Here is a 24993-nt window from a genome sequence, read left to right as displayed (position 1 = left end):
ACAGGAAAGTCTCATTGGCCTTGGATTAAAATTCCAAAGAATGAACTACACATCCGTGGAGGGCTGGCTTTTTTTTTTTAAAACAAGCATCATCTATCTCTGAGCAAGTGCTGAAGTATATTATTAGATGACGGTAGACAAATGTTAGCAGTGTTCAAATTGGAACTGCCGTAGTTCATTAATCATGCACACCGTGTACAACACAGTCCTTTGATATTCTGTCTTTTCCTGCTAGTTTGTAGGAAAAAGTTACAGCTGTAGAAAACCACACAGGGAAGGTTACTGTAAGGCACACTAGCAATAAATCATATGACCACTACTTTCTGTGCTCCATTCCTTCAGTATAAAGCAGGTGCAATATGCTTATCACATTTTGTGTACTGGGATGACTCCAGTCAAACCCATTAAATCCTAAACCAACAGAAACATATAGGCTCCACCAGGCAGAAACTCCTTGTGGTTTGAGGAGAAAATATTGCCTTACAGATAAAGGATTCTGAGTTCCTGTGTTAATTGGTCATTAGAGCACTGAATTATCTTAATCCCTGAGTAAATGCTTCATTACCTCACAGATGAGAGGCTAAAAAAACTGCACTGGTCCATGAAAAAGACCTGCAAATGATGGCCTTGGAAGTAAAATTTGTTTATCCCTCTTCCCACAGGGGGTGTTCGGGTTTAATTTATGCCGGGTGGCTGAATCATATTTCCTGGATCATGAGTTGTTACTTTGTCTGTTCATTGTTAGTCTAACTTATTTTGAACAAAACTGTTTTTTTACTTTTACTTTTTTTGTATTTGTTTTGGTTTCTCTTGTTTTGTAGATTTGTTCATCATGATTATGGGTTGAATGATTGCACTGCAAGCCAACGAGTTATAGTAATAATATTGCACCTTACTCTATTTCTGGTTTATGTAGCCATTTTCACCTTTCACTTCCTTGCTTGTGGCCATATTTGGCCTCCTGCCCACTCAACACATGGAGAGTCGGAGCAAATTGCATATGTGCTGCCATCTTTGCTAATATACTTACCTGAGGTGGTAGTCTTGGCACTCTTACTATAGTGCTACATGCCTACACTCACTTACATAAGTACATAAGTTATCATTTCATATCACATAACTGCATTCCTTACATGCTTTATTGAACTTGGTATAAAATATCTTCTGTCTAAAAGAACAAAATACCCCACACATGGACCCCATACACAGCATACAAAACTACTGCAATAACCTCTGGGTATCTAGGACAAAAAGTCACCAGCATCTCCCAGACCAGGAATTGTCATTTGCTACATCTAGTGGATGATACACAACATTACAGACATTACATGATGCAGCATTCAATATATGCATAGATAACTGAATCTCTTATGCACTCTGGTGGACACATATTCTCTAAAAAAAAACCCCATCCATCTCTGTATAAGGTATAACAAGTTGGAAGTTGCAAATTGATGCTGTCATGGACATCAATTCAAAAAGAGGCAAATGTAGATATAACAAGGGACTGACAAGGGTAAAATACAACTTTCATCTATGATAGAAGGACCTTGTCATTTAGATGTCCAGCGCGTTCAGTCCAAAGTCAGCGAGCAGTTCCTTGTACTCCTGGTGGATGGCTGTGCTCTTGTCCTCCCATCGTTGCCGAGCCTCAGACAGCTGGGATGTCAGGCCGTCCAGAGTGTCCTACAGGATACAGCAGTGGAGACAAGACTGTCAATGGAAGCTGAGGTTTTTCCTAAAATCATCCTGTCGCCTAACCTGGTATCTGTCCCTTTAAAAACCTTTACCTCTGACGAGTTTTAAGAGGGAGGTGATTGGAAAAGATTGTGCTTGACATGAAGATAAGATATAGAAATAAGTTTCCTATTGCTAGTTTTGTTAATGCTGTCTGCTGTAGAGTCTTCCTTAAAAAAGTTTAGTTTTGTATCAGTATTATGTGAATCAGATAGTGTAACCCACATGCAGGATCTTCTCGTAGTCTGTCTCCATGTTGTCCAGTTTGTGTTGGAGGTCAGCTATGGCGGCGTCCTTGTCCTGCTCGACCTGCTCCCGCTCCCTTTTCTCTGTCCTCAGCTCCTCCTGACACAGGACTGGACATACAGAGACGCCATAACTTTTAATGTGGAAACTTATACTCGGACTCTTCTGTGTCCTTACTCATTAATGCACAGGGGTTATTATAAAATGTAAGGCGGTATCCATACCAAGCTGTTCCCTTAGCGTGCTGACTTGCTCCTCCAGCCTCTTCACCTTGGTGGTCAGCTCTGCCTGCATGGTCTGGAACTGGCGACTAAAGTCTAAAATAATATTCAATAACTTGTTGATGTAGGAATCAGCTTAGGCTCCGATTTAATTAGACTTTTTCTTTTCAAAAATTACCCTAACCTAGGCCAACATGCCCCTTGTCCTTACTCTCATGAGGATCCACGCTTTATCTAAGGTATTTAGGTTATTAAAAGAGAGACTACAGGTTGATTCATGCCGTCACTGTATTGTACCTGAGTTGAAATCCCTGTGGCCTTGTCTCTCGTGCTGCAGCCTCTGCTCCATGTCTCTCATGCGTCTCTTCAGGTCGGTGCTGTCAGATTGGGCCTTCATCGCCGAATCATACCGTAAGGCTGACACAAACACAGAAACACACACGTGTACATGCACACACATAAGCCTTACTGTGGTGTTATTGGTGGAGAGACATATTGACAACTTAAGAGTTTCACAATGCATACTGACACACACAATTAATTCATGCTATACATCGGAGGGCACAGAGTCCAAAATATATGATAACCATGTGGTTGGTTTTGTTCAATATTAACAAATTTAAAATGTATACAGGTATGAATTTCCAATTATTATTTTTTTTAACAAGTGAGATGTCATCCTACTTTATCCACCTTCAAATTGGCTCCAGATACAATATATACTGTATGTGCATGACTACAGTATGTGTCTATTGGTAGTTTGGCCTATTGGTACAGTAAAATATACATAACAGAGGGCAAATTTAACCCAGAATCGCTGCTCACCAAGATGATCCTGCAGAACGGCTATATCCAGAATACTGCGCTTATACTTTGCTTCCAAGTCATTTTCACCTGTATAAGAGAGAATAATAATTGAAAGCAAATGTATGAATCAGCATCACACAAGCACAGAATCATGGATACCTTGTAAATAAAATTACTCTTTTCTGGTAGCTTCTTCATGGTATTTTTGATTTTTCTCTTCCCCCCTTTCTTTGGAGGCATGGTCGCTACTCGGTTGTACACACTTGGCCTGTTTTAACTACATGGTAGGGGGATGACCCACTGTTGCTGAGCATCGGTTGCTGTGTGAGTTGCCATGCACTGACTGTCCACTTTGATTGATAGTTGATTGACTGTAATAACAGCCAATCACAACTTGACTAGGGCACTTTTGCCCTTTTAGCTCAGTCAGACAAGCCATGTAATTGGATCTTTATTTCCAGTGTGACATGTCAAAGCGTCCCTTGTTGTTAGGGGCGACCAAGGAGCGCGCAGGGAGAATTCAGGGCTGCATTCAGCATCCCTTGGACGTTTTATGAATGCTGTCAAAGCGGAGGCGCGCGTCCGACTACATTCACTGGTCGCGAACGCGCACAGAGAAGGCGTGGAGTTTGGGGGGGGGGGCGAGGGCGAGGCAAACGGAAGGGGACGTACAGGAAAGGCAAGGGCCGCGCATACACGTCACGGGGGGGAAATAGAAAAATAGTAGGCAATGTTTAATTTCCACAATTATTTATTCGCCCCTGTCCCCGGGTACGTTTGTGATGCTTTGAGTTTTTATGAGTAATTTCCCTCTTCAATCATCGATAGCTGTTCTGCCGCCAGCCCCACGGAGGAGGGCTGACAGAGTGTCACAGCCACAGAACTTCCCGTCAAGACTGAACACAGACGAAAAGAGCTGCTGAGAAAAAGGGGAACGACATCGGGGGTTGTCAGAGAAGAGGGCACACTCCAGTCCGCAAGGCTTCGGGCAGAGAAACGGTGCCATTGTCCTCTGGCTAAGGACGAGCAGAGACAGGTCTTCTGCTTTGCTAATTAGCCTGCGTGGGTCCCTGCAGAGAGAGGAGCAGCGCAGCTAGCTGCAGCAGAGCGGCTTGCAGGGTGTGAGTGAGGGGCTTGTGTCAAACACAATCGGGACATTTATCTGGCAAACTAATGTTAGGTTAACTCTGATGGGATCCTTGCTCCGATAGAGTCATCCCTCTCCCCCCGTCGGACCCTCGCTCGAATTCGCCACTCGGGCGCTGTCCTCGCCGGGGGGTGCCGGATCATCGCCCGGTCCAGCTAGCTACAGGAGGCGGTTCGGTCCCCTGACCCCTAGCCTGCCTCGCCTGTCGCTCTGGCCGACCCTAGCCGAGCCCGACCATGGCAGGGAACCTGAAGAAAGGCGGGGGGCTCATCGGGATGATGAAGGATGCGTTCCAGCCACACCATCACCACCTCCACTCCCATCACCAGCCCGGGGCCGTGGACAAAAAGACGGTGGAGAAATGTTGGAAACTGATGGACAAGGTTCGTGATGATTAATGTTAGCTAGGCGGATAGCTAGCGCGTTGGGATACCTAGATTGCTAGCTAACCTCAGCTAACTAGCGATTAGCTAGCTAATCTTCGCCTGCTGTGCTGCAGGTCTTGCGTTGCTAACGTTAGCTAGTCAGCTGGGTGAAGACATGGTGAGCTAGCGGTAGCTAATTTGCTAACCTTATCTGTCCTGTTTTGTGCTGCGTGTGCCAGGCTGCCGCGCACCACTTCAAAAGACAGACTGTGCGGCCAGTGACTGGTATTATGTTTAGTAACATTAGCCCAGGGGTAGAACAAGGGTTTCTTTAACACATCTGCTTGCCAGTACAGTGCCAGTCTTTGCTAATTAGTTGTCATGCCATGATCCATCCATGGCATATTCTGCAAGGGCTTGTGTTACTGGTCACTTTCAAGTGTTAAGGGGTAACATCAGGGTTAACAAATAAGGTAGAGTGGGTGTAAGAAACATGCCATTCAGGGTCTGACTTTAGCTAACTTATGGCAGTTAGTGTAGTTATCTGTTAAATTATTTGGGTTGCTAGCAAAGAAATATTCTCTCCAGTACATTGCTGAAATACCTACTGTCAACTGGCCATCAGAAATTAGACCTCCTTTGGAGACTATAACAAAGCATTGTGGAAAAGAAGGAAATGTGTCCATTTAACTAGGCCAATTATGCTGTTTCACAGGGGAGGCTCATTTCACAGCTTCACTTCTCGGAAAAACTCTGTAGCTGCTTGACCCCCAGTTTCCTGTGAGATTCACACAGCATTATTAGAGTGAATAGGAGGACAAGACACTCTTTTGTGTCTCCTCTTCCTCTTTGAGGCCTTAGTTTAGAGCATTGAGTTTAAGAGACCAAGTCTTTTGACAAAGCTATTATTAAGAACCATTCCGGTATATCTTACTATATTAGCATTTGTGGTAGATTGTGTGCCTGGGACTTTTCTCCACATCTTTATTTTGAGGAGGGCACCTAAAACAAACATGAAAACAGAAGTGACACTGCAGCGTCAGTCTTTTATTTTTTCTTGCTGAAAGCGAAGCGCTCTTCATAATCAATGGTCAGCCATGTGGTGTTGGGCTGTCAAGAGCTCTTGTGAATAAAGTGTGTGTGTGTGTGTATGTGGCTGTCTCAACATCTTAAATAGCAAAGCAAGACTGGATGATTGATCTAAAAACCTTTGAGAGGCCTGAAAAGTCAGACTAGACATTCATCTGAGCCAAGTAGCCTATGAGGGAGAGCATCAGTGGGGTAAAAAAAAAAGTGGCTTGCCTTTGAGAGGCTAAAAGGGCCAAAGTATTTTTACTCCACCAGACCTTTTAAAATAGAAGTGAAAATATTGTTCAGAGTTGTTTAAAGGAAAACCACAGCCCAGCATAGGCCAATACCTGTAGTATGTTAACCCGCTCTCTCATTTCAAAACACCTCCCACGCAGGACTAGGTTAAATGTTATGAATAGCATAATGAATGTGCACCTCAAGACAAATTCTCCCCTGCAGAGAAGCCTACACTGCCTTGTCTGGCAGAGTTCAGTATAAGAAGCCTTAATTATCAAAAAGTTGTTGACTTATTTTTTTTTACTTAACCATCATGTTCTTGATGCCCTTACTCATGCTGTTACCAATGTCGCTGCCCAGTGCGTCACGTTTAAACATTATTTTAGCATTTTATTGGTGTCTCTACTGTTACATCACACCATGCACCAGGCTGCTTTGCAATTCAGTAATCAAAGACCTGTTATTGTATGACCAGGTGCAAAATTACCATCGGCCACCAGCCAAATACTAGTAAACACACTGACTGCGGTTACTTTGCCACTTTGGCATATAACCAGCAATGAATTTCAGGTCATATTTTATGCTAAAAAGTTGGCTGGTAAAATAATGAATGTGGCTGTATAATTTTGGGATGTACTAGTCACTGCGTCTGGTAGACAAAACATATTTTTCAGCTGTTGTGTATGACAGTGATATTATCTTTGTCTTTTATGTGCGAGTGAAAGCCTCCTTGGCACCATTTTGTAAGAGTGTAATATAATACTGTTCACATTATAGCCTGATATGTGTAAAACATTGGTTTATTCCATTGAAACGGGGTGCGTCAAAACTTTTTTTTGTCATAACAGAGTAACAGGGTTATCTAACTGTGGGTCATATGAAAATATCTGGTAAATTTATAAATCCATGTCTTCATTGCTTTATAATTTTGTCTTTATTCATTTTGATCAGACAGCGGGCAAAACACTTTTTCATGGAACAGTTTCAGAGCTGTAGGGAAACAAGGAAGCACAAAATTGCCTGTTAACAGCTAATTTATCCTAAAAATTCAACCATGTTCAACTTTTCTGCAAGCTGGTTAGGTATTATAAACCCTGAGCTTTATGTAGAAAAAGTTCCTTGCTTTACGCCAGGTGTAGAATCAGCCGAGTTTCCTTTGGTTGCTCAGATCTATAGAAAATGAATGGAAACCACAGAAAAAAAAGCAGCTTGAGTCACAGGTGGGGTGTGTGCACAGTTAGGGGTTTATTTCACAGTTCATTTTGATTGCTCTTCTACACTAGTGTGTTGCTATCCACCCTTGACGTGGGAGAGAGATAGACAGAGATCGACAGTGACAGACAGAAGGAGGAGAGAAGAGAAGAGTGGAATGCCGTTTAGATTGGAGGCAGTCAACATTTTACTCCATGTAGCCTTGATTGACGTGTGTATGTGAGAGAGCATGCAGTTGTTATGGATTTGCATGTGTGCATACATGTGTGAGTACATGTGTACAAGTGTGGTAGTTGATAATGTTAGTGGTGAACCCCTTGGCAACAGTCTTATCTGGTCTCAGACAGAACCGGTGTAGACCTTCTGGGTTTGGAGGCCTGGGGAAGGGGTGTAGTGTCGGTGATGATACTGTATGTGAACTTTCAATGAAGTTCCTCACCTCATCTATTGCTCTCTGACCCTCTTCTGTTTGTTTCCCTTTCACTATCACTGATATCATGTAGTTAAATGAAAAGTGGACTATTGGAACTCATACAGAAATCATACAGTAGCAAAATATCCAAAATACACTAAGCATACGATGACTTGTATGAACACTTTCCTGATAGTGAGTTGCATACCTTTCAGTACAATCGAATGCATAATTGTCCCAATGCATCTCTCTCCTCCACGTCATACATCTCAATTTAATGATTGAAATTAGTGTTAAAGGTGAAATCAGTATGGGATCTTGCCTAGATTCACCTGGTCAGTGTTTTTTTTTCATAGAGCTAATATTAGAAAATATTTTGACTACTGTGACTGTTTTATCACCTGATGCATTAGTCCTTGTACTATCCATCCACTACCAACTATGGCTACAACTAATGATTATTTTCATTATCAATTAGCCTAATCTATCCATTATTTTTTGATTAAACGTTGAGTCTATAAAATGTCAAAAAATAATGAAAAATGCCAATAAAATGACAAAAAAGTCACCAGAACCTAAAAGTGACGTCTTAAAATGTCTTTTTTATAATAATATGAAGAGAAAATCAAGCAAATCTTAGCAGTTGTGAAGCGGTAACCAGCAAATGTTTGGTATTTTTACTTATAAATGATCAATTATCAGAATTATAATCAATTAATGTTCTGTGTATCAGCTAATTGGTTAATCAACTAATCACTTCAGCAGTAACTACAACTCCACAAGGTTGTATAGCCTACACCCTGCTGATATTTGATGTCTGTTGAAAATATATAAGGGTTTCAACTTTTATTTATATGATTTCTCGTATGCATATTGTTAATATGTATTTATGTGAACCTAGTTGATGTGAATATTATTTTATTGCATTGCATGGTTTCACCTGTGACCCACAAACACCCTGTATAAGATGGAAGTGGACTTCCAATCCACAGACAGTGATGAAGGCCGGAGTGCCAAAAACATTTTGTCGTGAAATAAATACTGCTTAAAAATATCCTCGCTGTCAAGAGGGACCCCATTCTTTTTGATAGACATTTGATACAGGGATGATGCACCAACTGGTCTGAGCGCAGTGGCCCACCTACAGACTGAGATCAAATGTTCCTAATATATTACACACTCGGTCTAGCAGGGAATTTTTGAGATCTGGATTTATGACATTTTCCTTTATGTCAAACACCTAAGATTTGAAAAGGAAGGGAAAACCCTGAATGATAATGATGAGCCAGTATTGGACTTCTGTCACGAGATGATTGAAGCCCTGCTAAGGTTTTTGGAATCTCACATCAGATGATTTACAGTAGCTTTCCCATACTGATAAACCAGTGGTTTCTAAAATGCAGAAGCCTGGAAATTCAAGCCGACATGCTTGTAATGCTATTCCTACCACATTTCTATCAAACAATCACACATGTTTAGTCGACAAAAGTTTGGCCTGGTCTACTAAAGAATGAGCCATGTCCTGTTGTCGGTGTGCAATTGTTCAGTCACCGGTATAGCTGACAGCCTAGCTCTCGACTTGAACCTACATCGGTAGGTTCAAGTCGGGACAAGGGATTTTGAATGGAAGTTTAGTTTTGTGCCTCTGTAACCACACAACTTAGATTTGGTCCAGTTTTGGCTCCGGTGCTAAACGTGACAACAGCCACGTCCGTACAGAGCCTTATGACTAAGAGTTCTAGGCTTCGCTCCAGTAACTTTTTAATGGTCAACTAAGCAACTCAGACACAGTGCAGCAGTACAGTGAGATAGGCCAGGAGAGGTTGAACATTACTGAAGATACATACAGTCTGGTTTGCCTGTTGAGCGGGTTCGACTGAAGCGCATAGTTGATTTATGAAAACTGTCCCAAAGTCTGACCATTGACAGGAGAAGTCTAACTTTGCATGTTTTATAAGGCTATCTGATAGAATGTTATCCCTCCGTTCACTCATTACAGAATTCACCCTCTGTGGTGTTAATGATTGATGCTAGTCAGGCTGTTTGACTTGAGGTATGTGTCCGTATAACAGGCTCCATCGTGGGCAGAGTTTCTCAGCATGTGGGTATAAAGCTTGTTGTTTTGTACTTAAGTCTACTTGAGAGTGTTTGTTCTGTGTGCCGAAGCAGCCTCTATGCCACTACAGTTGTAGGTTATCTCCAATAGTCAGTTTCGCAGTCAGTGCATCAGCTGGTCAAATTTGGTCGGCAAGCACACTCTAATCTTGAGTAAAGAGAGTTTTTATTTTTTAAGGCAGAAGTGGTATAGCAGGTTCTTGGGATTGAAATGAGGAAGTGTAAACACAACGACAGCTTCTCTAAACAAGCTTAAAAGAAAATGTGTGGAAACAAAAGCTGTCAGAACCGCAGAAATTGAGAATCAAACGTACTACGCCAGCCTATGCCCGGTGACACGGTGATCACGTAATAAAGTGCAAACAATTCCTGCTGTCAGCATCCTTGTGCATTTCTACAAAGAGATGTGATCTGTATAGTAAATGAATGAGAAATGGAGATAATTGGCTGCCAAGAGATAACAGGAACTGTAGAGAGATGAGTGCAGGTATTGGTTTGTCCTATTCCACCCTCATCCTTTTTTTTTTTTGTTTAGATACTAGAGATTGCTGTGGGGCAGTGGTGAGGCAACCCATCAGCAAGCCATAAGAGGGTATTTTGAACGGGTTGAGATACCAAATATATTCCGTTATATATTAAATATCTTCAGAGAGTTGTCAGCCTCTGAGAGCTCCAAGCTTAACTCTTTGACGGGGCTTTTAAGAGCCTTTTCTCGCACTCTTTCACTTCGCTGTGGCATTTCCCATTCTGTGTGTCTCCTAGCTGGCCCCACTGACAACATTTTGCACTAAGGATAAGTGCTCTAATACAGAAAAGAGCTAGCTATATTACACGAGGCTCTTTTCACATGCTATAAGTTCTGCCCCAATGATGCACCAAATACAAATGTATAGTGACATTTTAGCTGATTCTCATCCGCTCTTTCTCTCTTTTTCTCTGTCCCTCTTCTTTAACCCATGTCTCACCACTCTCTTTCTAACGCATCTGCTCTCTTGTGTTTCTGTCATGTACCTTCCCTCCCGCACCCACTCCCGGTCTGTCTCTGCCTCTTCTCTTCCTCCTCACATCCTCCCTCTCTGCAGGTGGTGCGTCTGTGCCAGAACCCCAAGTTGGCCCTGAAGAACAGCCCCCCTTACATCCTGGACCTGCTGCCAGACACCTACCAGCACCTGCGCACCATTCTGTCTCGCTACGAGGGCAAAATGGAGACTCTCGGGGACAACGAGTACTTCCGCGTCTTCATGGAGAACCTGACCAAGAAGACCAAGCAGACCATCAGCCTGTTCAAGGAGGGCAAGGAACGCATGTACGAGGAGAACTCGCAGCCCAGGTGAGTAGAGTGATGCTGGTAACACAAAAATACAGGGATAAGCAATGATTGTTGAGGTTCATGGGATGTGAATGGGATGAGAGAACCTAAAGGGCTTTTCGTAGGAGCTCTGTATGGTTTCTCCACCCCCACCCTCCAACCCCCAAACACCCACCAACCCCCCAAACACCCATCCCCCATTGTTGTGTAGTTGCAGTAGTCATGCAGCCATTTTATTTTATCTAACCGTCTGAGCAACTTTCCCTGCTCAATTTGTGAACTTAAGATGAAGTTGAACTGCATATTCATGATGTGGCATTCTCTTCTGAATAATTCTACACTACACAGGCACAGAGTAAACTATTGAAATGATCTTAGCAGCTATCACCCATCCCCATCCCCCAGGGTGGTTGTAGCCTGAGAAGTATCAAACCAGGGAGAGAGGTGTTGTGGTTTGAACATGTGAGCATCTGTGGTCAGAATGGCGCTCAACCTACAGCTGCCTGCCTGTTACCTTTGTTTCTTTGCCTCCATATCTCCACCATCTTTTACATGTTTTTTCTTTGTCAAGCAGTCTCTCTGTAATGCTACACAGCTCTCTTTCTTTCTTGAAATCTCACAGTGCTTCCCTCTCCATCTCTGTCTCTCCCCTGATACATTCAGTCATCCCTCTCTCTCTTTCTGCAAAACAGAATCACAAGTCTACAGTCTGTAGTAAAAATAAGCAGTGGTCTTTTGATTTTATGTGCAGAGGGACTCAGGGAAGTGTGATTAAGAATGAGATATCCCAGATACAGAATGAAGAGGGGCGTCATTTTTGAAGACAAATGCTACTGCAGAAGACCTTATAACAAACTGGGGCTTCGTATCAGCAAAAGGATGTAGTAGGGTTAATTACCAGGCCCTTAGAGTTACAGACTAGCTGCAGGATGGGGCCTTTTCTCACCTCTGCTCTCATGTCACTATAGATTCCATTTAATTCACTGGATGATGTGGGCTGTGTGTGGTTCAGAAAGGCAGCAGGCAAGCATATAGTTGTCGCAGTCACATCCAGTCACATCCATCATATACTGTACGGTAATGGAATTGTAAGACGGCTCCCATTTGGAGTCCTACAGGGGTCTTTAATACAAGATTTGAGCCAATGTTATCCCAAGGGGTTCCTCCTGAACTGCCCTAACGTCTCTGGGGCAGTTCAGTTGTTTGTTCTGTTGTTTGGACAGAACTGTTGTTTGTTCTCCTACTGGCAGGAATCATAGAGATGACTTGCAGATGAAGTTAAACAAAACATTGTGTACTCTAGGCTAGTTGAAGTCTGGCTACAGTTGCTACTGTCTTCAGGAGCTTTTGGATTGGTCTGTCGGACAATGACACTAAGCGGATAGGGAAATGTTTGTAAGGAAAACCCTTGCCTAAGGGAAATAGTTGCTTGCAGAGCAAGGGTCTGAATAGGGGTTCAAGTATGTAGAGTGTAGATTTAAGTTCTGCAAGGTCTGATTAGAATTACCTTAACTGCACATTGCATGCTTGGGTCTGTGAGCTTTAAGACTTGGACCCAGTTTCCCACTGCCATTTGCTAATAAACTAGCAATTGTAAACAATTCTTTTACATACATAGTTATGTTACAAACCTCATCAAAAATGACAATTGGGCTGTGTTAGTTGTGTTTGTTGATGTTTCCCCTGCTGCTGGGGTTTACTACTGCAGAACTGTAAGTGCATTGCCTTAATTTAGAAAAAAAATGTCAGTTGCCATTTTATCTTAGAAAGACCTCGTCAGTTTTGCATAATTGCGTTCATTTACGGAGGAAAATATTTTGGAAAACTCATCACGTATCCTACACCTACTATGGGTTTCTCAATGGGAGTCAAATCTGGATACAGCCCAACTCTTCGCTTTTATGAATGGGCCTATGTATTACACTTAGTACTGTCTTTGAACTTGAATGTGCCTGTCCTTTATGAATTAATATATAATGAATAAAGTGAAAGAATTAATAGTATCTTGAGTGCATGTAAAATTAGGATTTTAGACGTGATTCACTTCATCCCTGTAGACCATGAAAATTGGTAATGAGCAGAGAGTTGATGCTTTCCAGTGGAACTACAGACTAACAGCAGGGTGGAGCCTTTTCCTACCTCCACTGACACTTCAGTGTAGTCTAGATGTTTCCATTTAATCACCATGACCTGTGGGCAGTCTTAAGGCTTGTGTGCCATTTTTGTTTTGGCAAACATATAGGCCTAGTACTTGACACAGACTAAAATTCAGTCAGAACAGAGAAATAGGATGGACATCAAAGCTCCAGCTAATCGAACAACAAAGAAGTCTGAGAATGTTAATGCCAAGCCAGATATGAACAACAAGTTGAATTATGAAAGTAAAGATGGAGGAGAGGATAGTGGACCTCTAGGTTAGTTTGGACAGGTCTAGAGCTTCAACTTAAGACACTTTAGCACTGGGTCAGCGTGAAGCAGATTAGGCTACCCCTCTAAAAAGCTTCCTGAGAGTTGCTGCTCTGTTTCTGGTGTTGCTGTGTGTTGTCCCACAGGCTGATGTCATTGGGTTGGGGATTCATCATAACAAGTTGTTGGAAACAAACACAGAGATGCTTACAGGCCTTACTGGAGAGGGAGAGAGAGACAACCGGTAGGAGAAGCCTATTCAAATAGGTTGTCTGTAGAGCTGGCTTGAGAGTTTACTGGTTTGACCGGACTGGCAGCTAGGAAAAAGCAACCTGGGAGTGGGTGGATGCTGCATCATTTCCCAAGGAACATGGGTACTGTTGAAAAGTGGAGCTTATTGGTGGGTGGATCTTTTGTATTGGAAGGATAGCCTACTCTTCTAATTCCTTGTTTTACCCTACCAATCCCATTCTTGATAAACCTGTTATTGCAATGAAATTTAATGTATTATTATTGTTAGTTGTAGTAGGAGTAGCAATTGATCCCCGTATAGGCAATTCTCTTTTCCCTAACCCCTGGAACTGTTAGGTATTCAGTGTCCTGCTAAAAGCTTGCTGATGCTCACTGACACACAGGCTAAAACCCAGATCCTTTGGTGTGTAAGGATAGTTTCATTACACACTACACCACCCTGCTGTCCCTTTAGTCATATGGTATCCTGTTTTTTGTTTTGAGGAAATTAGGAATTTTTCTTTATCTAGTTTAGATTGTTTTAGGTCCTTCTTATCTAGCCAATGCTGAACATATTTGGTGGGTGTCCGTGATACATCCTCATCTTGTAGCTCAGTTCCTCTGTGTGGCTGTTCTTTGTCATCTACCATGACGGTAATCTTGCAGACAGAAAGCCTCATGAAGAGACCCAGAGAGAAGAGGAAGCTTCTATCTCTTCCTTCCCCCTAGTTTAATTATCATGAGCTGATGGAGCCATTTGAGCTGTCTTAACCATTTCTTTGTGAAATTAATTTTCATCATCACTTCATTACACCAAGAGGCTGCAGAGAAAGGAATTCCTCGTCAGAGCGGAGGAAAGACACACACACAAACACACACACACACACACACAGACACACACACACACAGTAGCCAAGCATTACATACAAAGACTGCTATTGTCTGTGTTGAGAAGGCAGTGGCAGTGACACTAACCAATGGGTATCACCCCACTGGAGAATGCTGTGGAATCAACCAATGACTTTCAGCCACTAGAGAGACTAGTATGTGGTTAGGCTGCAACTGAGAGCAACACATGGCTCAGACTGAGAAGTCTATCTTTAAGGAAACTCCTTATCTCACTGGCTAAGTGCAAAACGATTAGGAATCGTTTGATAACAGGCTGCTTTCAGTGCATTCTTAAATTCAGTGTTAATTGAAATGTTAGGGCATTTGAAAGTGACTTCTTACTCATGCTACCGTGACTTGGTCAATATGTGATGGCTATTGACTATATTTTACTGAATGGGACTCTGTAACGTCTGCATAGCTATTCTCAAATCACATTGAAGGATCCTAGTGTATCTGCGACTGCCGAGTGCAGCGTGGGTGGATATGCTGTCGTGATGCCCTACTGATTTCTCCACAATGGCCTCCCCAGAGATTTAGACCCTCTATTTATCTACATTTTAACTCCCACCTTCCTCCCAATAGGAGCTGCGCAGATTCCTTTAGTCCCCCCCCTCAAGCCCATAAGTTCTGTGAGATGAAGTAGAGCTGAGGTAATACAGTATAGGCTCGACTTTGTTTATTTGTCAAACAACAGTGTGCTAAGCTCAATCTTGACTTTTACAGCAGCTGAATTGTGTGGGTGAGAGGAGTCATATATTTACAGCAGTTTTATATTATTGATGGAGGAGAGAAGGAGTGCGGGAGAGATTTGTTCGTAAGAGAAGAGAGGGAGGATGGAAAAACGAGAGAGCAAGAGAGAAGCCTGGGAGAGAGACTGACGGGCCGCAGTCAGACAGAATGAACGCAACACGACACACTAAGCACTTCCTGCTTGTTTGCCCCACTCACTTCCTCTTCTTGTTTCACACAGTGCAGCCGAGACATTTTCTGTCCTGTTCAGAGAGAGAGAAAGAGAGAGAGAGAGCAAGAGAGAGAGACTAGAAGAATAGAATGTTAATACCCCAACCGGATTACAACTGTAAAATGGAAAAAAAACTGACTTTTCATTAGGTCAGAACAGTTCCATGGTTCAGAATAGTACATTTACACCAGCTATAATCCAAATGCTGGCAAATATTTGGCTGTGGCTGGTTAGCTTATCTACTCTACCAGCCACTTAGTAGGCAAGGCTGTGTGTGGTGGGTCAGTGGAAAAAAATAATTTAACTTCTAGATTAGTCAAATCTGACTTCCAGCAGCCATTGTGGCCTGCAGATGAAAAGGTTTAACTCCCCTTTGCTGAGAAACTCTACACAATGTAATGTACTGTCCTGCTCTGAATTACTGCCTAATTTTATTGCTGTAGGCAGCGTGAGTTAGTTTACATAGTCAGCTAGGAAACATAGGCTAACCATTATCCATCTACAGTCCCCAAGCAGAGCAGTACAGTAGTAGGGCTGATCAATGTGTCCACAGATAGGCCCCTTCGCCCCCCTCCTCCCTGTATCTGTCCGGATATTGTTTTGACCTCTCTGTGAGACTCTGTTTGATCTGTCTTCCTGGGCTAAGCTGCCATTACATCCTGACCACTGTCGATCCAGATCCAGCTGCTCACAGGAACTAGTGGGGCTCCTAGGCTTAAGGGTGATCCATCGGCAGTGAAGGACCCACTGTAGTCTGGGTGATCACTTTTGATGCAATTAGGCTTAATTTAAAAAAAGTAAATAAACCATAGGCAAACTAAGCAATTCAAATGAATATTGGTTATTGATCGTCAGTAAAATGACAAGAGACTGAATGAGAAAGTGAACCAGCTATGCCCAAGCGGTAGGCTAGTGTTATGTGGTTATATTTGAAGTAGGGGTGTATACCTCTTTTCGTGTAGTTTGGCTTGTATCTTATCTTTACACACCTAATATGTTGCTGGTGCAATGCATTAGGACTGTTGGCTTTGTTTGAAAGCCCTAGTAAAGCACTCTTCTTCCCTCCCCCTCCTCCCTTCCTTCCTTCCATCATCCCTGCCTTCCTTCACTGACAGCTTATAGGCCCAATCCTTTACACAATAGAAAAATGCATTCCAGGCATGCTTCAGTTATATTATTACAGTAGCCAGTAGGAACAACTTCCTCAAGCTTCTAGTCATTCAGTGTTGTGCAGCTGAGCTACTGCAGATGACCGGTCAGTGGCATTGATCAGCGTGCTTGGACCGGGGCGAGGGCCTTGTCCTCCTGCCTCTGAGGTGTGGCAGGTGCCATGAAGAGACTGTCCCTTAACAGTGGTTTAGACTCATTCCACTTCACTCACCATGACAACAAGCATCCAACTGTTCTGTAAATGCTGCTGTAGTTAGAGGCAGGTAAGATATGCATGCCTGTGAAGTTAGTTTAGAGATGCTTTGGCGCATAACAAGAACGCTAATTGATCAGACCCACATTGGGTGTGTTTGTTCTTTTTTCCCTCCATGATATTCACTGCCCAAATCAATATTTAACTATAGTGTTACACACAATATTTATCTTTTATATTGCTTTTGTTACTGTTCTATATTGCAAACCATTTCAAAATTTATGAAGAATGGTTGACATGAAAATCCAATTTTCTTTGAGAAGTAAGACAGAGCTTCCCTTTTATTTTTTTGTGGTTTAGGAATAAGCAAAGTGCAATGTTTTCCTCTTCATTTGAAGCATACAGTGGTGGTAAAACCAGCATGCTTTGCATGAGGCCTGCCCTTCAGTTGGCAGTAGCAGGTGTCTAGGACTGTTGTGTCTGCGGTCATTACTCAGTTACCGGCTAGCTCTTCCTACTCGTCACAGCAACTGGATTCAGTACCCTGACAATTGTATTTTGAATAGAATTCTCAGGACTAGAGTTTATTTTATTTGTTGGTTTGGTCACATCTAGCTGATGCTGTCAGACCTAGATAACAGGGATCACAGCATGAAATCCATTCTGCAGCTGTTGACAGTAAACGGCTTCTCTGCCTTCATGATTGATGTAGTCAAGCCTTTGCAGGCAGAGCACAACGTGACATTGTACGGTACAGCACCTCTGCTATTTGCAAATGTCATTTGCACCCACTGCTATTTTGGTTTGTCAAGTGAGCTCCGTCCTAAGTATGACTTCCTATTTTCTATAAACCTGACATCCGTGTGAAACAAAGGTTTGTCTCTGAGAGCTTGGTTCCCGGCTTTGACTATCTGCACCCTCATCTTATCACTGCTGCTATAATACTGCATGAAAGGTCTGCGTTTATAGTACTGGATGGAGCCATAAGGAAATGCAGCGGTGCATAACAATGATGTCAGGCTAAACTCATGACACGAGAAAGTTTGCATGAATATCATTCATTCTAGTTTTATCAGTAACTGCTGAACTAAGTTTAGCTTATTGGTTTAGTTACTCCCACTCATTTTTTGATTGTTGTAGTGAAGTGTCTTATAAAGGCATATAATCATTGACTGTGATATTAAGGATGACTTGTTGCTAGTTTTGGACTTGGTTCACATCACAGTATAGTTCAGTGGGAGACATTCTAGACCTACCTGATAGGCCTCTGTGGCTGACTTGAAAAAGGTTAAAGATTGTGCCCAGAGATAGTTGACTGCCTCTTGTGAGCCACATGTGCCTCTGCTAGCCTAGGATCACATCCTACTAGGAGTCTCTCTCTTGTGTTCTTCTTCTCTCTGTCTCCTTCTTCTCTATCCAACTGTCTAAATAAAAATGAAAAATCCTGAAGGTGAAGTGGACTGCCCTCTCTTATTTTATTTTATTTTTTTAAAGAAGTTAATGTGTTATGTTCCCCAAGGAAGTGAAACACTCAGCTTCGCTAAATGACTCATCGTTAGTAATTGGCTCATCTGTTGCCTGTTCATGCACTGTCGTAGATGAGAATTGGGTAAGAATCTGACCTTTAGTAGCAAACTCCGCCCTTGAAATTTGGCCTGGTTCACCTTGGATGAGGCTCAGACCTAATGCATACTGGTATGCCTGAAGTGAATTGAGGCCATCTCATCCTCAAAGCAGTTAAGCCTAGGTTTCATATCGAAGAGAGCCAGAGCGTTGCACAAACTGCTCCTCTGCTGCATTCACTCTCAGATGAGTGTCCTGCCTTTTTTTCCATCACTCTGTAGAAATTGAGATGGATTAAAAAAAACTTTGTTGCCTCTTACTATGCTGCCACAGCAGGGAATTTTAGCAGTAAGCTAGTTAGTTGTGATGGAGAAGGGAATGGAGTAAGAGAAGCTCTTAGTGGTTAGTGTAGCAGTCAGAGAGCTCAGTCGTAGCGCTGGGGATGGAAAACCCAGTTCACACTTCAGAGGTTGCGGGTGTTTCAGCTTAGATTACATTGGCCCACACTTCTAGCTCTGGGCTCTACGTGCAGATATATGCGCACACACACACACACACACACACACACACACACACACACAAACAGTAGAGCATCATGGTTATTTATGTCGCTGCAGTATCAGTGAGCAGCCGACTCATGTAGTCCTCACACTATTAGATTATGGTGATTAGCATGACGCAATCCACTAGCTTCTCTGCCCCACAGGGTACAACAGTAACACAAGCACTTACTATTTATTCACACAGAGATAAATGAGCTCAGATATGGCTATTGAGGCTTAGTGAGAGGATTAAGCCAAAACACTGCTATTTTCTTTCTGTTTTTTTATTTATTTATTTATGTATTTATTTACTTTTCTCCTTCACAATGTGAGTATAAGCCTCTCTAATTGACAGCATATTAACACTGAATAATGCCTCTTGATTGGTTTTGACGGGAGTGATATATTTAAGGTCTATGAAATTAAATCAATTAAAATGCTCATTTAGAGAACTTGGTCTGCATTTTGCACAGGTGTGTGTTTGTGTTATGTTTTGCACAGGCTTGTGTGTAAGGACGCAGTTAAGTGTGTTTGAATGATTGCTCAAGTATAATGTAGTGTGTGTTGTGCGCTGTCATGGCTGTTTCCTGATGGAGATCCGGAGTGAAGCCAGTTCCGGAGAGTTAAATTTATAAAGTAATGGCTTGGATGAAAGGGGAACCCAGAATTTCCAGCTCATGCGGCACTGTGTTTTCACAGTATAACTAGATTTAGTTTTAATTTCTGTGCAGGTTTTAAGTTTGCATTCAGTAAAGGGAAAAAAAAATTAAGGCGCAACACTCGCTCAGTAGAAAAATATAGACTCTATTTATTGCATTAAAAACGTGACGTTCCAGCCGTGATGGCTTTCACCAGAGGAATACATATAGTACATGTGACCCAAGCATTTATAGCATTAGGTTAACACAGGTGACAGACAGTTAGGTTGATTACAGGTAGTCCAATCAAGCACAGTTTGAGCACAACCTAGTCCTATCTTTTCACTCACTCATGATATGGTACTTTGCCTTTTTGATGACTGTAAGCTATAACTCTGATCTAGCTTAATTCATCTTGTAAAGTGTTGTTTACAACCTGTGATAGCTGTGTTTCAGAGCTCAATACGTGTTTGATCTGCATTTCCACAAAATACGATTTAGCCTTCAGCAACAAAGCACTTCACAGTAATGTGACACTGTGAAGATAATACAGCTGCACGATGATAATACAGCTACTTGTGATCCAATCCTTGACTCAGCCAATGCAGACAGACAGGCTCTCACTCTGCACGGCTGACCCTTGCTAGCTGTGCTGTGGTGCATTAGCGCAGTGCGGAGTCGCCTGGTTAGCTGCGCTACTTTATCACAGCCAGCAGGAAACAGGAAGGGAGCAGCCAGCTGCAGGGTCAGAGGTCAAGCTATAGCATGAGGGGGAGGGGGACAAAAAGCTAGTGTCCAGAGAAAGGTTTGGCTTGTTGCCTTGGTAATGGTTAAGAGTGACCATGAGAGATGGAAAAGGGAGAATATTGCAGACCTGTGACGATCCAGTGTGAGTTAGCAAGCCTCGTTCTCTGTATGGCTAAAGCTCACTGACTCCACATCCTCCTTGGCACAGCAGCTGAAATAGCAGCAACAGTTGTAGGGGAAGGCTATTGGAGCACTGGCTACTGCCCAGTACACACACCAACTACAGAGCTGGCATTGTAGGAGGGAGAGGGACAGAGGCGGAGAGGGAGGGAGAGATGCTCAAACAGATATTGGCTTACTCTTACGACTTGTGAGACTGGATTTGAACCCGTGTCTCAGTGAAAGTTTTGAAACAACTTTCAGCTTTTCATTCTGTCGCAGTCTCTCTCCCATACAGACTCAAATACACAGGGAAGGCTCATACACAGGGGCATTTCTCGTGCCAGAGACAGCTGTGCCACCCTGGGAGCTTGATGCCATTCACGCCAGTGTTCGCTTTCACAGCATTCTCTCTTTTTCTCTCTCTCACTCTCTCCCTCTCTCTCTCTTTCTATCTACACATAACACCCAGAACACCCTGCGATTGGCTGCTTCAGAGGTGCTAGCCACTGTGTTCTCCTACTCAGGATGCTGCAACCAACATGCTGAAAGTTACCCATAGAAATGTAATGGACAAACCTGAATTGTGTCGTCTGTGAGATACATGTATAATTCAGCCTAGCTTTAGCCTCCTATGGTCACACAATTTCAGAGTGTATTGCGCCCACTGAAATTGTGGCCTCAAATGTAAATCTCCAAGCTTACTATTAGCATTAGTTGATGAATTAGAAATGAAATTGAGTTGGGGAGGTTTGGAGTGAGGAATTTTTAAGCTTGAGGATTTAAGTAGCCTCCATTAATGTTACAAGTGCAGAGATGAGGGGAGTGGATAAGTGGATTCTTAAGACAGTAAACTAGCCTAGATGTGGAAATGAAAGCTTTGAGTCAGGGGAAGATTAGAGCTACACACAAACTTGAGCGAGCGGATAAATGACTTCATACGATTACGCTGTAGATGAAAGTAGAGCATGGGGGGGAAGGAGGGGGGGCAGTTGTAGCTTAGATAAAAGCGCAGACTCGAGAGAGGGTGATAGGAGAATGGATGAGACTGCAGCTTTAAGGCTCAGTAGGCCAGTAGGGCCAGGAAGCAGCGGAAACACAGGAGGACCTCCCGCTGAGATGATAGCTGTTGAAGAAAACAGTCAGAAAAGCAATGTCATACAGGGAATTCAAAGCTCGTCTCTCCGGAGATGACACTGGAAAGGGAAGATGTTAACAAGTAGGGAAAACGCCTAGAGGAGCTTGAAGGTCTCATTTTCCACGTTGCATCTCTGGTGAGGGTTGCCCCGACTTCAAAGACGTCAAATCACTGACTCTGGCTTCAAGTCTTAGCTGTAGATTTTAAGCAGACAGAGCAGTTCAATAGACTAGCCAGCCAGCTACAACGCTAGTCACTGTTTGGAGGATCATTTTACTGCTGAGAGGGTAAAAATATAACCCTTCATTTGCAAGCTGCCAATGTAGACCTTGCATTTTCTCTCTTCCACATTCTTGTCTGCACTCTCTTTGATATAAACGATCATCCTAGCAAGCACTCGCCTGTTTTGGCAGGGTCTCAACATATACTGATCTTACTCACTGTATTGCATCCATCCCCCAGTCGCTGTCCTCCTTGCTCATTCACTCTTTCCACTCCTCCCTCTCTGCGCTCATACAGCTGCGATGTAGCCACCCTCTCATTGCTCTCTCTCGTGCATGTCAATTCACCCGCCCTGAGAGCCAGGCACAATCCCCCTCTGTGCTGCCTCGTAAATCACCGCTTTCTCTGCATAACACTTCTAATGCTCTGCTTGGGTGTTAGGGCATGGTGGCATGGTGCTGCTTCCTCCTCTCCTCTCTCCTCTTGCTCATATTCTCCTCTGTTATACTCTCCTCTTCTCATCTCCTCTCCCACTCCCTTGTTCTATCCTCCTCTCCTCGCTACTCTTCTTCCTTTTTTCATCTCCCACTCTTCGCAACTGGAATCAGAGCTATATACTGGGATGCCTCCACCTCTCACTCACTGTGTGTGTGTGTGTGTGTGTGTGTCTGTGTGTGTGTGTGTGTGTGTGTGTCTGTGTGTGTGTGTGTGTGTGGGCGCACGCCACTCCGTTGTCCCCCGGGGCTCATGACTATCTCTGTATTGTGGAGGCAGCTAAGGACAGTTATCAGTAGGAGAAAACACAAAGGAAAAACCCAACCTCTTGTGTAAAATATCTTATCTCCCACTCCTTCCCTGGCACCTTGAAGCCTCCTCTGTAAGCTACCATCAGTTTGACTACATATTTTAGTAATTATAAGTTGTCAGTTATTCTTATGGAAGTGTACAATCTGCAGGAAAACCTCTTCTTTCTCTGAAGAGGTGAGGCCAAGCATGCAATTTGTGTCCTGACATGCGTCTGTCTGTCAGAACTAAACTGATAAGTTGCTGAGTTCACCCTGTGTAAAAACAAGTGAAAACTAGCTCAGTGTTAGTTTCAAGCCTCAGAGGGCTCCCCAAGCACCAGCTGCCGGCTATTTAGCCGTCTGCCCACCTCTGTCTGGCCGGCTACTTTTATAACTGAATGTCACTAAGGCTACGTACACACTGCCAGAATTTGGTAGTGACAATCGAATTGAGTGAATGCGCATACGGTATGTATGGTACATGGGAGTCACTCCACTCCTACGATCTCGCGATGGCCGTAAATAATGTCTGTAACCATAGTAACGTTTACTTCAGTTCAATATGGCGGCTACCATTGCCTTTATTTTCGGTTTACTTGATACCAGTAACCAGAGGCGTCAATTTATCCATAAGGTCTTAATAAACCGCCACTGACAGCAGCGTCACATTCTCTTTTTTCACCGCATGGACTTGATAGTTTTAACCGCAACATTTGCGCCGAAGACTGCAGAACTGGTAGGAACAACCGTAATGTTGAGGAAACAGACTGGATAGAAAATTTGAGAATGTCTCAATCCTGACAAGTCCCACTTGCACACTGACTCCATTTTGCCAATGTTCAAAATATACATGGGAGAAGTAAAGGGAGGAACAGGGAAAGATCATAGGGGCTTCTGTTTTAGGAGGGTTTGTTAAAGCCCCAGTATGCAAGTGTTATGACCATGTAAAATTGGGGCATTTCCTCATTATTTAAACTGATTTATGTTTCCATAATTATTGGATCTCAGTTCTGTGAGTGCAGTAGTACTCAGGAGAGAGATCCAGTATTGCTCTGAGAAGACTAAAATATGAACTTTGCCTTATATTTATTACTATTTGTTATAATATTTTTGTTTTAGCCTACTTATTTCTGCACTGACTCAAGAAAGTACATTAAACATTCACAATTAATAAAGACTAGTGCAGTGCCTGTTCAAAACAGGCCTGTTCGGAACGGACCGATTGCTTGGCCTTCGGAATTGCTGCTTGCAGCTTTCTTGAGAACCGCTCTTCCAAACAACTTCACACCCGATTCCCAGCATCTAGGCTAAGCTGATGACGACAATCATGCAAACAACAAAAATTAAGACCCAAGGCAACCTGCTTCGGCCTATAAATGATTTTAGTCTCAGTGGGGGTGAATCTTGGTGCATGACATCCACATTACGCTCACTCTCACACTCTCAGACACAGCTCAGCTGAATCCACGGTTATTTCAAGGCTACCGACAGAACGGAACAGCAAAAAACCAAGTGCCATATGATGTCAATAAGCATTCAGATTAATGGAAGTCAATGAACATTGTCCCCAAAATATCGTCCTTACAGACAAACCAACATGAAGAAGCTCTCCACCTAATGGCAAGCTTAAAAACATCAGCAAGTTTGTATGTCCTAGAAATGATATTCTGCACAGGAGAGGTCTCCTTTGCGAAAGGTTAATTGCAAATATATTGTAACTTTTTTTTTTCACAAACATTAGAAAAGAACACAGTTGCAGTGTTAAAAGTTAGACTTTTAGAAGTAAAGTTGACATGTCTTTATCTCACAAACACCTCTGCTCTTTCCTCTGTCCCCTTCTTCCTTCTCCTCCTTCCTTCCCACCACCATGCTTGTTCACCCCTTCCTCTCTTTCCCTTTTTCCTTTATTTTGGATTTTGTCTCCTTTATTAAGCTGTAATATATACTGCAGTCACAATGCATGATAAAGATGTTGAATCTCAGACTCTCCCCACTGCTCTTCTCTCCCACAGACGGAACCTGACCAAGCTGTCGTTGATCTTCAGCCACATGCTGGCTGAGCTGAAGGCCATCTTTCCCAATGGTCTGTTTCAGGGAGACAACTTCCGCATCACCAAGGCAGACGCTGCGGAGTTCTGGAGGCGTGCCTTCGGGGACAAGTGAGTCCAATTACAATACATATAGAATACTGTATTATGCCAGTGATCCCCAACCAGGGGTCCTGGAACCCCCTTGAGGTCCCTTGAGCAGGTTCCAGGGAGTCCCTAGCAAAAGGAGGATTAGGGTAAATTCACTGTGTTAAATTTACATTTACTTAATTCACTAGACCTTAGCACAATGAGAGAAAATTAGTGGCAATTCTGATCGGAGGTCTCACTCTCCTCATTCTTACCTCCCCTCAGCTACAGTAGACACAGACAGCAAACATCTTCTTAGATCAGGTCTCTGGGACAAACCCGGGCAAATTA

At 43.0% G+C, this 24993-nt stretch overlaps 2 protein-coding genes across 3 annotated transcripts in view; one reads left to right on the top strand and one right to left on the bottom strand.

The window, feature by feature from the left end:
• Nucleotides 1–1557: 1557 nt before the first annotated feature.
• Nucleotides 1558–3251, bottom strand: drc12 (dynein regulatory complex subunit 12 homolog). Its single transcript, XM_071520535.1, has 6 exons — nt 3188–3251; nt 3030–3098; nt 2502–2621; nt 2208–2300; nt 1963–2093; nt 1558–1686 (listed from the first exon to the last, which is right to left on the bottom strand). The coding sequence occupies exons 1-6, from the start codon at nt 3249–3251 to the stop codon at nt 1558–1560; spliced, it is 606 nt and encodes a 201-aa protein (XP_071376636.1).
• Nucleotides 3252–3744: 493 nt separating this feature from the next.
• Nucleotides 3745–24993, top strand: part of cbl (Cbl proto-oncogene, E3 ubiquitin protein ligase) — a 38783-nt gene continuing 17534 nt past the window's right edge. For both annotated transcript variants that reach the window (XM_071520554.1, XM_071520553.1), the window contains exons 1-3: nt 3745–4541; nt 10653–10900; nt 24538–24684. In XM_071520554.1, the coding sequence (XP_071376655.1) occupies nt 4395–4541; nt 10653–10900; nt 24538–24684 (542 nt within the window). In that variant the 5' untranslated portion in view covers nt 3745–4394. The remainder of the gene's footprint in view (nt 4542–10652; nt 10901–24537; nt 24685–24993) is intronic.

Source organism: Centroberyx affinis, unplaced genomic scaffold, assembly GCF_046629955.1.
Source record: "Centroberyx affinis isolate AG114_WGS23_722 - 3 ecotype Tasmania unplaced genomic scaffold, CSIRO-AGI_Caff_v1 ptg000807l_1, whole genome shotgun sequence".
Taxonomy (NCBI): domain Eukaryota; kingdom Metazoa; phylum Chordata; class Actinopteri; order Beryciformes; family Berycidae; genus Centroberyx; species Centroberyx affinis.
This window is presented reverse-complemented; position numbering and strand designations above follow the sequence as displayed.

Excerpts from the sequence above, each read along its gene's own strand:
- drc12 (XM_071520535.1), bottom strand. The coding sequence starts at position 3,251 with ATGCCTCCAAAGAAAGGGGGGAAGAGAAAAATCAAAAATACCATGAAG. Across the intron at positions 2,622-3,029 it reads CGTTCTGCAGGATCATCTTG|CCTTACGGTATGATTCGGCG; the intron begins GTGAGCAGCGAT and ends TGTTTGTGTCAG. Across the intron at positions 1,687-1,962 it reads ACTACGAGAAGATCCTGCAT|GACACTCTGGACGGCCTGAC; the intron begins GTGGGTTACACT and ends TGTATCCTGTAG.